At 45.0% G+C, this 14,595-nt stretch overlaps 1 protein-coding gene across 3 annotated transcripts in view; it reads left to right on the top strand.

The window, feature by feature from the left end:
* Window positions 1–14,346, top strand: part of Inpp1 (inositol polyphosphate-1-phosphatase) — a 34,397-nt gene extending 20,051 nt beyond the window's left edge. For all 3 annotated transcript variants that reach the window (XM_028886772.2, XM_028886782.2, XM_028886788.2), the window contains exons 2-6: window positions 4,066–4,301; window positions 6,609–6,669; window positions 9,090–9,290; window positions 11,908–12,082; window positions 13,524–14,346. In XM_028886772.2, coding sequence (XP_028742605.2) covers window positions 4,066–4,301; window positions 6,609–6,669; window positions 9,090–9,290; window positions 11,908–12,082; window positions 13,524–14,076 — 1,226 coding nt within the window. In that variant the 3' untranslated portion in view covers window positions 14,077–14,346. The remainder of the gene's footprint in view (window positions 1–4,065; window positions 4,302–6,608; window positions 6,670–9,089; window positions 9,291–11,907; window positions 12,083–13,523) is intronic.
* The last annotated feature ends 249 nt before the right edge of the window (window positions 14,347–14,595 follow it).

Raw genomic sequence — 14,595 nt, 5'->3', positions numbered from 1 at the left:
CTGGAGAAAGTCTCGACTGAAACTGGGCAAGAAACCCAGAATCATCTGGAGCCTGACAAAATGGGACAAGTGGTGTCTTGGGCCAGAAGAAAGGAGGTTACGGTTGCTGTAGGGTGACTCAGGACCTGGAAACCCAGATGCCGTACTGTGAATTTCTCGAGCTCATACCCCTGTGCGTCACAGCCCACTATTCACAGCTGAATGCTCTGTCCTCTTGGCCAAGTTCCTGCACTTGCTGAGTAACATTTGTTTAGTGATGGGACAATGACCATTACTAGAATAAGCCAGGACTAGGAGGGAGGAATCCAGGGATCCCAGAGGTAACGGTGCAGAAGCTTACCCAACAGGGTAACTGATATAGTGTTTTCTTTTCAGATTAAAAAAAAAAAAAATGGGAGGGAAATAAACATTGATTTTAAAGCCATTGAATGTGATAAACAATTGATATGTATCTTGCTCAAGTTCAAAGTGAACTTTACATCTCCATGCTGCTTCTAAATAAGAAGGACCTTAGATACTGTTGGTTCATTGACTCTTTGCTCTTACAATAATGTAGAACAAGTTGCTAATAAAAGTTGTGGTCCCTGAATTTACACTTCTGTGACTCATGAGTTATAGTGAGGATATATGCATCTCTGTATATGTATTGTTTTATAAAATCATTTGTGGCTAGTATTTATATATTAGATGCCATGAATTATTCAAGTTCAAGTGAGTTTGCTATACGAATGCTGCTTTTATTGGTGTATACATCCACATCAAAGTAAAGTGAGCCTTCTAATAGGATTGAGTCTGGAAATAAAGTTATCTAAGAAGCGGTGGTTACTTGGGTTCTAACTGTATTATCCTGTTGATCTGCAAAGTTTGTTATTACCATAGGCACATTTTGCTTGGACCATTCTTCCATCAAGGAGCCCAAGAATTCTTAGAGATTCATTTTTAGTTTTTTTTTTTAAATGCCATTCATTAGCTGGGCTTGTAATCCCAGATGCTTGGGAGTCTGAGGTGAGAAGGTCAGAAGTTCAAGGTCAGCATGGACTCCATATCCAAGGCCAGCATGGGCAGGTTAGTAAGACCTGTCTCAAGTATCAAAGGGTTAGCAAGATAGCTCAGTGTAAAACATTGGCTGGAAAGTGCAAGACCCCAAGTTCAGTCCCCAGGCACATACCCCTAACACACAAAATACTACATAATGTCACTTCTTATAGAACAATAATGTATAAAATAAACTGTATGTACTACATATTTACTGTAGAATATCTGATTATGGAAAAGTCTAATTAAGTCATCCATCATTACACTATAAATTGACTACCTTGAAAACATCACCTATTAGTCCCCCCTATACAAATTGATAACATAATGATATATATATATATATATATATATATATATATATATATATATATATCAAGATATGGTCATAGGTCATTCTGTACTTAATATTATAGCATTCATGTTTTTCTTCATTAATCATTCCTCAAAAACAGTATTTACAGGCCACATAGGATTCTTACATTTTACCAGTGTTTAAGGTTTTGGGGGTAGGGATGTTGAGATGGCTCAGTCAATACAGTGTTCATAAGCATGAAGACTTGAGCTTGCTCCCAGCCCTCATGTAAAACACAGTACCACATGCCTCCTGATCTCAGCACCTGGAAGCAGAAACAGGCAGATTGATTCCTGGGGCTTGCTGGCCAGCCAGCCAGTCTAATCAATCTGTAGATTTCAGGTTAAATGAGATACCCTGTCTCAAAGTGACAAAGTATAAAGTGGGAAAGTATTTAAGAAAGACACTAGATATCAACCCCTGATCTACACATGTATGCACACCCATGTGTACATGAACTTACACACACATGCACCTTCGTGCACACCCACGTACACAGGAAACCTCCCCAACATACATAAATTCATATACAAGATTATCTTTAGGCCAGATGCGGTGGCCCTGGTTAATTTTTATTGTCAATTTTATTGACATACCTAGGTTATGACATACCTAGGTTAAATTTTATTGTCAATTTTATTGACATACCTAGGATGAGGGAACCTCAATTGAAGAATAATTGCCTACATCTGACTGGACTGTGGGCATGTCTGTGGTGCATTTTCTTAATTGCTAACTGATATAGGGCCCAACCTGTTGTGGATGACACTGTCTTTACTCAGGTTGTCCTAGCTAGCTGAGCAGAAGCCAGGGAGCAGGCTGTCATCTATAGTTCCTGCTTCATTTACTGCCCTGAATTTCCTCAGGGATGGATTATGACTAGGAAGTGAAATCCAAATAAACCCTTTTCTCTCTAAGTTTTTTTAGTCGTGACAATAGAAACTAGGCTAGAAACTGGTACCTATCTGCAACATCCTAGTCTCAAAGCGGAGGCTGGAGCATCAAGCACTCCGGGTCATCCTCAGGTACACAGCCAGCGTGAGACCGCCCGGACAACGTGAGAACCTGCCTCAAAAAAAATGTTAAAGTCTTTCCTGCTTTAAATAATTTCAGCCTACCTTGTATGAAAATATTTGAATTCTTATTTTCTTTACAGATTAAGCTAAGACTTGGAGCTGTTACTGTGACTGATGAGAGAGGGCCGTGGGTAGGGGTTTGTTATGGTCATGTCAGCAGCTCCCTGGAAACCTGTGTATTTCCAGGTCCATTGTCAGAGTCGGCATCTGTCCTACTGCTGACCTCCAGAGATGATGACTGCCGAGGGTAAAGAAGTAGACTAGTGAGAAGGGATGTCTCGTTGTTTTACTCACCTTCCCTTCACTTCTGTTGAGGAAGTGTTTCCTCGGGCAATGGACCATAAGAATTTTTTTTTTTTTTTTTTTTTTTTAGCTAACTTAAGACAAACTAGTTATAACAGCTTGCCGCACCCCTGCACCAGCGTCTTCATGGCTGAGTGAGTTCTCAGCCTCAAGCTTCTTTTAATAGAGGAAACTGTTGTGACAATAAAGAGCCCTAGTGTTGTGTGTGAGCAATTCTGAGCCCCACCTTCCAGCCTTGTGCAACCCTTTAGAAGTTACTCAACCCCCTAAGCTTCATTCCGGAACTAACACAGGGCAGATCATTCTCACAGTAGGTTCTCTCTGAACGGGAGCAGAATGATCCACACTTTGGACAGGAGTGCCATCACTAAGTGGAAGCATTTCAGGGCTTCCAGTAGAAAGACATCAGCAGCTAGGTGTGGCAGTGCATGCACGCCTTTAATCCCGGCTCGTGGGAAGCAGAGGCAGGTGGATCTCTAAGTTCAAGGCTAACCTTGTCTACAGAGGGAGTTTCAGGACAGCCACGGCTACACAGAAAGAAAGAAAAAGAAAGAGAGAGAGGGAGAGAGGGAGGAAGGAAGGAAGAAAGGAAAGAAAGGAGAGAGAGAGAGAGAGAGAGAGAGAGAGAGAGAGAGAGAGAGAGAGAGGGGTATGTGTATGCATAGTTCTTAGAGTTCAGAACTTCTCAAGTCCTGGCAGGGTTCAAGTTTCCCCTCACATTGCTGTGTAGGCTGCTCCTTGGTGGAGGCTGGCACTCGTCACTGGAATGCTCTTAGTGGAGTTGCCTGTGAGATGCTTTATGCCGCTAGCCAAAGAGTGGCCTCAGAACCATGCAGGACACAATGCTTGCTGCTCTGCCATTTAGGACGTGGAGGTGGCGGTGTGAATGTCACCCCTCACCCTTCTCACAGAGAGAGTGCTGTTCTAATCCTCACCATAAGGCTGTGCTATGATTGAGGACATTGCAAGAATCTGGCTTTCCTTTGACATTGTGGTACTTCTGTCTGGTAGGGCTCTGGAATATAGATTCTTACTCAAAGATTTTTTTTCTTTCTTTCTTTCACTGAAAGTTCAGTTCTTTGGATAATGGTTTTTTTTTTTTTTTTGAGAGTGTAATTGTTTTATGAAATTTGAGAAATAATTTTCGATTGTAACTCCATTCTTACACGCTGAAAACGTGGTCTTCACTAGCTGGCCAGCCATGCTGACAACTTGCTGCCTGCTGGGTGTGAGCAGGAGCGGCACCCCGGCTCCACTCTGAACTGCTTTCTCTTTCGCATTCTGGTGCTTTTCCAGCTGAGAGCCCGAGGGTGGGTGAGGCTTCAGAGATGTCAGACATCCTGCGGGAGCTGCTCCGCGTCTCTGAGAAGGCTGCTAACATCGCCCGGGCCTGCCGCCAGCAGGAGACCCTCTTCCAGCTGCTCATCCAGGAGAAGAAAGACGCAGAGAAGAACAAGAAGTTCGCTGCAGATTTCAAGACCCTGGCGGATGTGCTGGTGCAGGAAGTTATAAAACAGAACATGGAGAACAAGGTAAGAGGTCAGGGCCAAGGTGGCTGTGAGACGCTTTTCCTCCCCAGCTCTGTTCCCCTCAGAATAAACAGCAGGCCTTGTACTGGTTCTCAGGATATCTTGGATTCAAACAAACATCTTTTGGTCCTCCCTTATTTTTATTACAGTGTTAAGGAAATGGTCTTTGCAGGAAACAATGAAGTATAGAAAAACAAACAAAATAGGAGCACTCAGAATTCTAAGAGGAGTACCTAGAATTGGCCCCTTTATTTATTGATGAGTTTCTTGTTAATAAATAATCCATGTTCTCAGAGACAGAGCACATTGAAGGTCCCTCCCATGCCCAGTGTTGAAGGGAATCCTCACGCTGCTGAGGAATGCTGCAGTCTCCTTGTGTGTTCGTGGCCTGTCTCACTTGCTTAAGTCATTAATCCCAGCTTATCAACTTAACCATTTATCTAATGTTTGCCTTGGTTATGGGCTCAGAATTGAGTAAAATCTCCCTCCATGCTACTATAAAAATATGACACGCAGTGACTGTGATTCTCAGTGTGGAGATGATGAGATAAAGCTAATATTCTGAACTGGGAACAGTAATACCAGCAGATACATGTAAATGCTCACTGTGTACCCGGCTTTATGAATTCTAGCTTGTTAACCCTGTAACCATTTTTGCTCAGTAAGAGCTATTATTCCCCTGTGACTCAGGTGTCACAGAGAGCTTGAGTGAGTTGCCTGAAATTGCACAGCACAGCATGACAGCTCAAGTTCTTGAACATAGGAAATGGTTCTTGAGTTGTTGTCGTTAGGGATTCTGTTGCCTTTTATATATGACCCCCCCTTTTTTAAATTTGGGAGGATGGAGGTTTATGTCAGAAAAACTTTAATATTTTCAATGCATTTTTTTTTTTTTTTGGTTTTTCGAGACAGGGTTTCTCTGTATTTCAATGCATTTTTTAAATTTGAGGACCACTTTAGAATCAAGTAAAATCTTGACCACTGGCATGGGAAGAGAATAAATAAATGACATGAAATCCCCACAGACTAAAATTTCTTTATGCCCCTTTACTACCTGGCTTCGGCAAACTAAATGAAGGAAGCTTGTTTTCTGTTGTTATGGAGACAGTTGGATACAAGGGCTGGTTGAGCAACTGGACTGGATATGGATCAACATTAGTTTTATGGGTTAATATGTGCACCACCACCACCCTCCCCCCAGCACTAGAGCAAGCCCAGGCAATTATTCATGAAGTAATGCCAGAATTTATGAAACAAATACTTTCCGTTGGAGCTACTTTATTTTTATTTCAGGCCCCTCTCTCTGCATTCCTCTGAACAGCTCTGCAAACAGGTGTGGGGCTGGCGAGTGGGCAGATTGCCACCCATGGTAGGTCTGTTTCACAAAAGAGAAAAAAGAACAGCAGGTGGTATGGCCTTGATGGTGGTTTGAGCATCTGGGAATGCGCATGTTCAAGTATGTGAAGCAGTTTCTTCCCTGAGAACAACAGGAGTCTCTGAGAAAAAACGTCTTCTGAGGGTCAGGAGTCAAATGTGTTTATCTGAACACGGATATGGAGATTCGAGAAAAGTCTACATGATTCCCTGTTCACTCTGTATCAATGCTTAAGTCATAGGTCACTACAGTATTTCTTTTCTTTCTCCCTCCCCCTTTTTTTGACACACCTCATAGATGCAGAGATGTACCTGAAAATGAAAATAAAATCGAAGACTGCCTTCTAGGTTCTTTTTCCACCTTTAGAAAATTATTTTAGAGACCGTAGAGATGGCTCAGTGATTAAGAGATGCTGTTCTTCAGAGGACATGAGTTGGATTTCCAGCACCCATATGGTAGCTCACAACCATCTAGGATGGATCTGATGCCCTCTTCTGGTGTGCAGACATATATATAGACAAAGTACCCATAAACATAGAATACAAAAATAAATAAATTTTCTTTAAATGAAATTATTTTAGGGACGTAGACAATAACAAGAGCTTTTACAGGTTGGTGTTTAGGAGCAGGATTCACATATGTTCCCAGTCCTGTGGCTCTCCAGTCCTGTGGCTCTCCAGCAGAAAGCTGACAGGACATAAGGAAGCCAGACTTCAGCCATGGAGTAGGCTTTCTAGACTGGCAAAAGAAAAGGAAAATAAGAGACAGCTAAGCACAGAACCAAGCTGACTTCATTTTCCATGCTCAGACTGACTCCTACTATGAAAGTTTTTGAGTTTTGAATCTAACACTCACTGAACTCTCTTGGAACTGATTGTGGGGCTGTGGGTAGTTCTTTCTTCCTTTCTTTGTTTTTCAAACTCTGACTCTTTCAGTTTCCAGGTTTGGGGAAGAAAATTTTTGGAGAAGAATCCAATGAGTTCACAAATGATTTGGGTAAGTATAAGAATCTTACTGTGTTTTGTAACTTAATCATCCTATTATTCTAATTTCTAACTCACCTAATAATAAATGAATGCTAGGAAGCTTTTAGGTATAAACAGCATAACATGCTTAAATGTGAAACTTCATTTAGGCTCTACCTCAGAATATGATGACATTTAAGCTAGAGAGAGGTGAAGTGGTTTCTTGGAATAATTTAGCAGTCCATGCATCTTTCTAAATTTAAATCTCTAGCATTTTAGTAATTGTTACATAGCCTGTGGAAAAATTCTATAGCCTTTTGGCAATCTAAAATGGTCACTGATGCACCAGAGAGATGTTTGTCTACACAGCTGAGCAAACAGTGTCTGGGCAGGGATTTAAACCTGTCTGTGGACACCCTGGACCCTAAGAGTGTATCAGATACCTCAGTCCTGAAATAACACATGATGTTGCTCCAGTACCCTCTGCATTCCATCACAGAACCTCTGTGAAGGTAGCTGGATTGGCTAGAAGTTTCCATTTCGTACAAAGTTATTTGTTTGTTTGTTTGTTTGTTTATTTGTTTGTTTGTTTGTTTGTTTGTTTATTTTCTGTGTGAGGTGGGGCCTCACTGTGCCGCACAGACTGGTCTCAAACCCTTGGCTCAAATCCTCTTCTCACCTCAACTCCCAGAGTAGCTGAGACTACAGGCATGGACCATTCATTCCCCCTGGCTTTTTATATACATTTCTGTGTATATAAAAGTTTTTATACATCCCTATGACTCCCAGAAAGAAGACATAAATCTTATTTAAACTTCCGAAAGTTGAAAATAACTATTATGATTAACTCACAATACACAATACACTCTAATTTACAGTCCTATATTTGACCGTTTCATAAACAGTTAATTTGATGCTTCGTTTGTCTAGAACTGAAGAGGCAAAAGGACAGAGAACCCGGGAGTGAGGCTGCTGTACTTACTGGGACTCGTGGGCCTGGGTCATAGCAGGAGCTTGGGCTTTCCACTAAGTGTGATGGAGACAACTGGCCGAGCTTAAGCACAGGAACCATATGATTTATTCATTTGAATGGTCCTTGGTTTTTAGTAAGCTGGAAGTAGAATGCATATTCAGTGACTGCTACTTGGTGGCCCAGAGTCACTGCTGTGGGCTGCAGATGCAGCTCTATGGTAAAATAACTGCTCAGCATTCCCAGAGACCCTGGGCCGAATCCACAGCACCAAAAGCAACAAGTGAAAATTCAGAGCTACGATAGATTCCCACTGGGCCATGAGCTGTGCTCATCATATTATGACCTCAGGCTTTTCTGAAATTTCAGTACATCCAGGTGGTGCTTGAAGTGTTGTTTCCAGCAAGCTGCCACTGGTTGGAACTGCTAGAGTAGGTAGGAGCATGGATCTGTATACCCACTTTTTTCTTTGAAAAGGTCTCACTAGGTAGCCCAGGCTGGCCTTGAACTCAAGCCTTCCTCCTGAGTGTTGGGATTATAGGCATGTCTCACCATATTCATCTTAGGGGTCATTCTGTGTTTATCTGTGGTGCCTTTTGCTGTTGTGGAGACAGGGGTTCATGTGGCCCGCCCTGCCCTTCCACTTGATGCATAGCCCAGGCTGGACTTGAAGCCCTAATTTTCCAGCATCCACCTCCCAAGTGCTGGGTTTTAGGTATGTGCCCCCGTGTCCAGCTAACTCTACCTCCTTCCTACCCCTTTCTCTTCCCTTGGAGGCTGGCTGCCAGACCAGCGGCCTAAGATGTGTATTTCAAGAGATGGGAATCCAGCCGCCTCTTCGCTCTGCTTCTGCAGGAGAGCTGGCTTGTTCACATCTGGCTTCCAACAGCTTTCACAGAGGAGAGTTTTTGTCTGTCATTTTTGAGCCGCTGAGTTTTTTTGCACTCAAAGATTACTGTGTTTCATCTGACACTACTGAGCATAAACACTATTTTTGTTAAAAAGCAGTATTACAGAAGGAAGTAGAAGCATTTCCGTATGTGGGTAGAACCTACGTCTTTTTCGGTAACATTCCAACACGGACAGAGCAAACTATGCACATGAAAAGGCAAAAGGCAAAACTAAGGAACAGAATAATTACTGAAGGCTGAAGGATTTCAGCTTCTGTGGAGCTCCTTGAATGCACAACTTTGCCCTTGCAGACATTTTTCTGGGGAGCAGGCTGAGTCCCGGAACCTAACCTCTCCACTGAGAGGAAGAGCACGGAGCCTCTAGGAACCCCTAACATCCACTGCTTTGTGAAGTGCTGCAGGCGATCCTGGGGGTCAGCTGGGTCTCAGAACCGCTGCTGTGGACATACTGCCCTCCCTGACCTAAGAGCTCAGCTCAGCTGCCCATTCCCCTCCCCGTCCCTCTGCCTCCTGTTGTCTGCTCTCCCCTGAACTCTCAGCAGCAGGGCCTCCAACGTGTCTTTATTCTAGGGGAAAAGATCACTGTGGAACTACGGACCACGGAGGCAGAGACAGCAGAGCTTCTCAGCCGAGTCCTTGATGGCAACATGCCGGCGTCTGAAGCGTTGGCTAAGGTGGTGCATCAAGATGTGGACTTAACTGACCCCACTCTGGAGTCTCTGGAGATCCAGGTCCCGCAGGACATTCTGGGAATTTGGGTGGATCCCATCGGTGAGTGTGGGACTGCTGCTCCATATGTGACTTCTGCTTTGTTCTTACTCACGTGTTCTTGAGGGGTCGGAGCAGCTCCAAGAAATAGAAGCCATTAGAACTGTAGTCTAGATCTCCTGGAATGTTTATTATTGTTATTATTATTATTATTATTATTTGAGAATTTCATACATGTGTACAATGAAATATGATCATACCACCAATTTCTCCCAGACCTCCCCAATGGGTTACTCTCCTAATTTCATGGTTTTTGTTTCTTTTTAAACTCACAAAGTCCAGTTAGTGTCCAATTAGAGCATGGGAGCCTACACCCACACCCAAAGACCTGCACCCCTCCTTCAGCAGCTCCTCATGAGTGAGCCCCAGTCTGTGCCAGAAGTCCGGCTACCTTGGTTTCATGCAGGTCTTATACAGGAACCACTGCCACTGTGAGTTTACGGGTGTAATAGTCATATGGTGTCCAGAGAAGTTACTGTCTTTAATGATTTCCCTTACTTTTATTTTATGTGTATGGGTGCACACATACCCGTACACAATGTGTGTGCAGCGCTTGTGGAGGCCAGAGAGGTCCTCAGATACACTGGAACTGGAGGGACAGATGGCTGTGAGGCGTGTGTGTGTGTGTGTGTGTGTGTGTGTGTGTGTGTGTGTGACACACACACACACACACACACACACACACACACACGCAGGTGAACTAACCGATCTTTCAGTGACTTCTGACTGGTAAATCAGTGAGAATGTGAGAAGGCAATAACGTACACCACTTAGAGCTCAGCCCCAACAGGTTCATGCAAACCTGTGTTTTTAAGGGAGAGTTGCTAACTTTGAATCATTGGCTACTCATTCAGTGAGGCAACAGTCAAAACCACGGTCAAGCAAGGCACCTGAACGTGTCTTGGGCCACTTGCAAGCTGACATAAAGCTTACCAAGTTTTTGTCCTTTTTGGGTAGAATTGTAACTATCGTGCATGTTTTTAAAATGCAGTTCCTTCCCTCACAGCCCTGTCGATACAAAGTCCTCAGACGAAAGTCTCCCCACTTTCCCATCTCCCTGGTAAATTCTGTTTAACTCAGCTGGTGGCAAGCATTATACTGAGCCAGACAACTTTCTCACAACCCCAGTCTACAGCACATAGCATGTGCACAGTGGTTTTCCTTACATCAGACAGCTACGTAACATTCAGCCAGTGTGTTGTATGTGAACACTAAGAATCTCCCCCCAGATCTCTGGTCATGTCAGGGTAAATTGACATTTGTTATAGTTCCGAGGGATGGTGGTCTCCTGTCTTAGTTCCACCCTGAAGAGATGTTTATCTGACTCTCTGGGTTGTTGGCCAGACACATCTTTCACCGCGTGCTAACTCACGGGACTGGGCCGTGCAACAGCGGCTGACACATACTGTTGAGGCCAGCAGCTCAGTCTACAGTGCTGGAAGCCTCAGCAGTCCCAGTGGACACTGAAGGCCTGGGGAATCCCTGGAAACCGTTGGTCTTCGGTCCGTATGGGAAGTCCAGAGACACTAAGGTGTTTATGTCAGTGAAGGATGCTCGCAGCAGCTGAAGAGCAGAGGCTTACACCAGCAAGGAGAAAAGCAGGAAGGCAAAATCAGCACTGCTTTTCCTCAGACCTCTTTACATCTGGGCTCCTGGAAGGTACTGCCCATTCTGAGGGAGGATTGTGCCCCCTCAGGTAAAGCTTCCAGATAATACCTTCACAGACACGCCCTGACTCATTCCTCTTAGTTGATCCCAGATCCCATCAAGCTGACAACCAAGACCAACCCTCACAAGCACTGTGAACCTCTTCCCATTATGTCAGCTTCATTGTCTCCTTCTTGCAGCTCGGGTAGGCAAATGATAACAACAATTAGGCCATTTCACATCTGGCGGATTCCTAGAAGGAGACTTTTCCATCTCAGATTGTTCCGGTCCTCTGATTAGTAACAGTTCTAAAGAAACATCCCACTAGTTACCAGGAGTTGTTGGCCATTTAACTGCGTTTTTTAAGGGGTGCGTGTATGTGCTGCTGGTCACGTGGCACACTGGGGCCAGGGTCGTATGTAGTTTACCTTTCTCATTTCTTTTCCACCTAACCTGAAGTTCACCGATTCTGATAGACGGGCTGTCCAGCGGCCCCAGGGATCCTCGTCTCTGCCTCCTCTGCACTGGGATTTTTAAGTGTGGTCCACTTTGCCCGACAACTTCCATGGGCCCTAGGAATCCATACTCAAGTCCTCATGCCTTTGAGGCAAGCACTTTCCCCGATGACGCCATCTCCCCAGCCCTAGCTGCCTTGGAGGCCTTGTCATCTGCAAGGTGCTGTGTTAGACCCCACAGGACTGTGACTGTGTCCTCCCCCTTCAAGGACGGAGGCAGGAGGATCTCCAGTTAGAGACCTGTCTCAAGACAACACACTTCTTAAAAGTTCTCATACACTGAGTGATGTAGAAACATGATGTAGGAGAGCTCAAATGATTCATTGCAGGCAACGCTCAAAGGTGAAACTGATTGGTTACCAGATTAGAAGGAGAACTTACAAAGGACAAAAAATTCTAAATAGATTCACCGTTATCTTCTAAACAATCTGTACCTGTACATTTGCTTCATTTTTCAGATTCAACCTATCAGTACATTAAAGGTTCTGCCGACGTGAAGTCCAACCAAGGAGTTTTCCCCAGCGGACTTCAGTGTGTGACCATTTTAATTGGCGTCTATGACATCCAGACAGGCATGCCCCTGATGGGAGTCATCAACCAACCTTTCGCGTCTCAAAACCTGACGACGCTAAGGTAAAAGATGGCCATTTTCCGTCTCGATCGTCCAGCCTCAGCCTTGCCTGTTAGGGTTGTCACTACCTGGCATGCCCGCGTCTGGATTCCGTGGGGCATTCCCACTGCGAGACCACAGGGCTGAATTAAAAGGCTTTCCCTCTTCGGCCCGGGATTTGGCAGAGTTTGGTTTGGGTTTAAGTGCACAGTGATACTCTAAAAGAAATTAACACTGTCATGGAGAAATTATGGCTTTGCCATCCTATTCCCGTTTCTAAAATCCACTCAAAAACCACACATACAGATTAATGCTCAGCGCTGTCTTCTGATTCATTGGAACGGGATGGATGCCACCATTGTGTTGCCAGATGTATAATGGTAGAAGAAATACAGAGCCAAATGTGCAGTGTTCAGTGGAATGATAGACAGATGTGGCCAGGGCTGACTCTAACTCCCTCCGAATACTGCCAGTACCGGTGCCCTTCCTGCCCGCCACCCGGCACCCCTCCACCCCCGCCTTTCCACTGACCCCTGATCACAGCCTGGAGAGTGGCCAGGGGCCTCTGGGCTGGGGGAGCTGACTCCTGGGCGTAGTAGAAAATAACTGCAATGAACCCCTGTTCACTGAAAATAACTTGCAGCTTCCATTGCATAGGACGGCCTGTGTTCTTTAATCTTCGGGTTACTTCAGATAAGAATCCTTTGATCTTCTAAGAGTTAACAGTTTAAGCCTCTGGAATTTTCCTCTACTCCACTTTTCTTCAAACCAAATATGTTTTGGTAATGCTTTTAAAGGTCATTAAAACATTAAGGACCTGTAAGCCCAGCACGCCAAAGGTATAAGAGGAGTCCGAGGCCAGCTTTGGGGGGTAGGGGTGAGGATGGGGAAGTGGTGGGGGATGAGTACAGATTCAGGGGTGAATTCCTGGGTTTGGATGCGGGTTCCACCACGTAAGGATCCAGGCCACCTTAGCAAGTCACTTGCTTTCCCTAAGCCTAGCCTCTCGTCTGTAAATAGAGTGCCTTACAGGAGGGTAAGTGGATAAACGCAGTTGTTATTACTGCTGTTGCCAAAAATAACAACCCAAGTCCATCTTCTTGGTGTGAGAAGCCCGAGCAGGTCTGCGAGAGGAGGCCTGTGAGGGATTTGCAAGTAGATTTTCCCTCCGAGACTCTGAATGACAGAAGCAGGATTGAGCTTTGGCGTTGTTTTCAGAGGTTAGAAATCCCACCGGTACTCCAGTGTTACCCCAGCTGGGTGTGACAGTGAGATAAACCGGCGGTCCTTCTCTCACAGGAACGCAGGCAGTCACTCAGAACTCATTAGTAGCTCGATGTTCATTTATAGGCTCGGGAGCGTTAAAACTCGTTTTGTTCCGGGGCATTTTTCCTTTCGTTCTGTTTGAAAGCGGCGTGCAATAAACCAAACACGCTTCTCACCAACGAAAACTGTTTCCGGCAGGTGGAAAGGACAGTACTACTGGGGCCTTTCTTACATGGGGACCAACATCCATTCCCTGCAGCTCGCCACCTCGAAAGGGAACGACGGTGAGACCCAGACTGAACACGCAGACGTGGAGCTCTCCCGCCCCTGTTCTGCGGTCATCAGCACCAGCGAAAACCAGACCATCAAAGCCGCGCTGTCGCGCGTGTGCGGGGGCGGCGTCTTCCCCGCGGCTGGGGCGGGCTACAAGAGCCTCTGTGTAGTCCAAGGCCTGGTGGACATTTACATCTTCTCAGAGGACACCACGTACAAGTGGGACTCCTGCGCAGCGCACGCCATTCTGCGGGCCATGGGTGGGGGCATTGCAGACATGAAGGAGTGCTTGGCGAGAAGCCCCCAAACGGGGCTGGACTGGCCACAGCTGCTGTATCACATGGAAAACAGAGGCGCTTCCGGGGTGGACCTCTGGGCCAACAAGGGAGGACTGATAGCGTACAGGTCCAGGCATCGGCTGGACTCCTTCCTGAGCTGCCTCATCCAAAACCTCGGGCCTTTGAAGACACAGACGTAGGACTCTGACCTCAACTCGCCCTTGAACCGAACTGAACCTCTTCTTGTTAATCTCTATCTGTCAAATATAGTTCCGTCCTGTTGATGGTTAACGTTCACCACCGTCCTCCTTTGAGGAACATTTCCCCCATTATGTGTTCATAATGTTAATTTCAGTAAATTAATGACATTCATGTCACAACTAAGTTGGTATATAATATTCTTATAGTGAACGTTGTGCTGTTAATGCTGCTTGGAAACCATCAATAAAGTACCAAGGGAGGAGCAAAAATGTCCAGTTGGAGTGATGGCTAAATACCCAGCTGCTAGGGGAGCCAGGCTTGAGCTGGGATTTATTTCTTGTCCTGAAAAAGAAATCTGTGGTTCTAGCCTGAGGCAGAAGATTTAGAATTGCAAATTTGAATAATGTAGCCAAGTGCATATACTTTTAATAGTTTTGTATTTCTTACTAAAAAAGAAGAAGAAGAAAGGCTGGGCGCTGGGGCAGGGAGGGAATTAGAAATCAGGAAACAGAAAAGAG

Source organism: Peromyscus leucopus, chromosome 13 (genome assembly GCF_004664715.2).
Source record: "Peromyscus leucopus breed LL Stock chromosome 13, UCI_PerLeu_2.1, whole genome shotgun sequence".
In the NCBI taxonomy this organism is placed as follows: domain Eukaryota; kingdom Metazoa; phylum Chordata; class Mammalia; order Rodentia; family Cricetidae; genus Peromyscus; species Peromyscus leucopus.
Note: the sequence above shows the minus strand (reverse complement) of the source record. Positions and strands in the feature narration are given on the sequence as shown.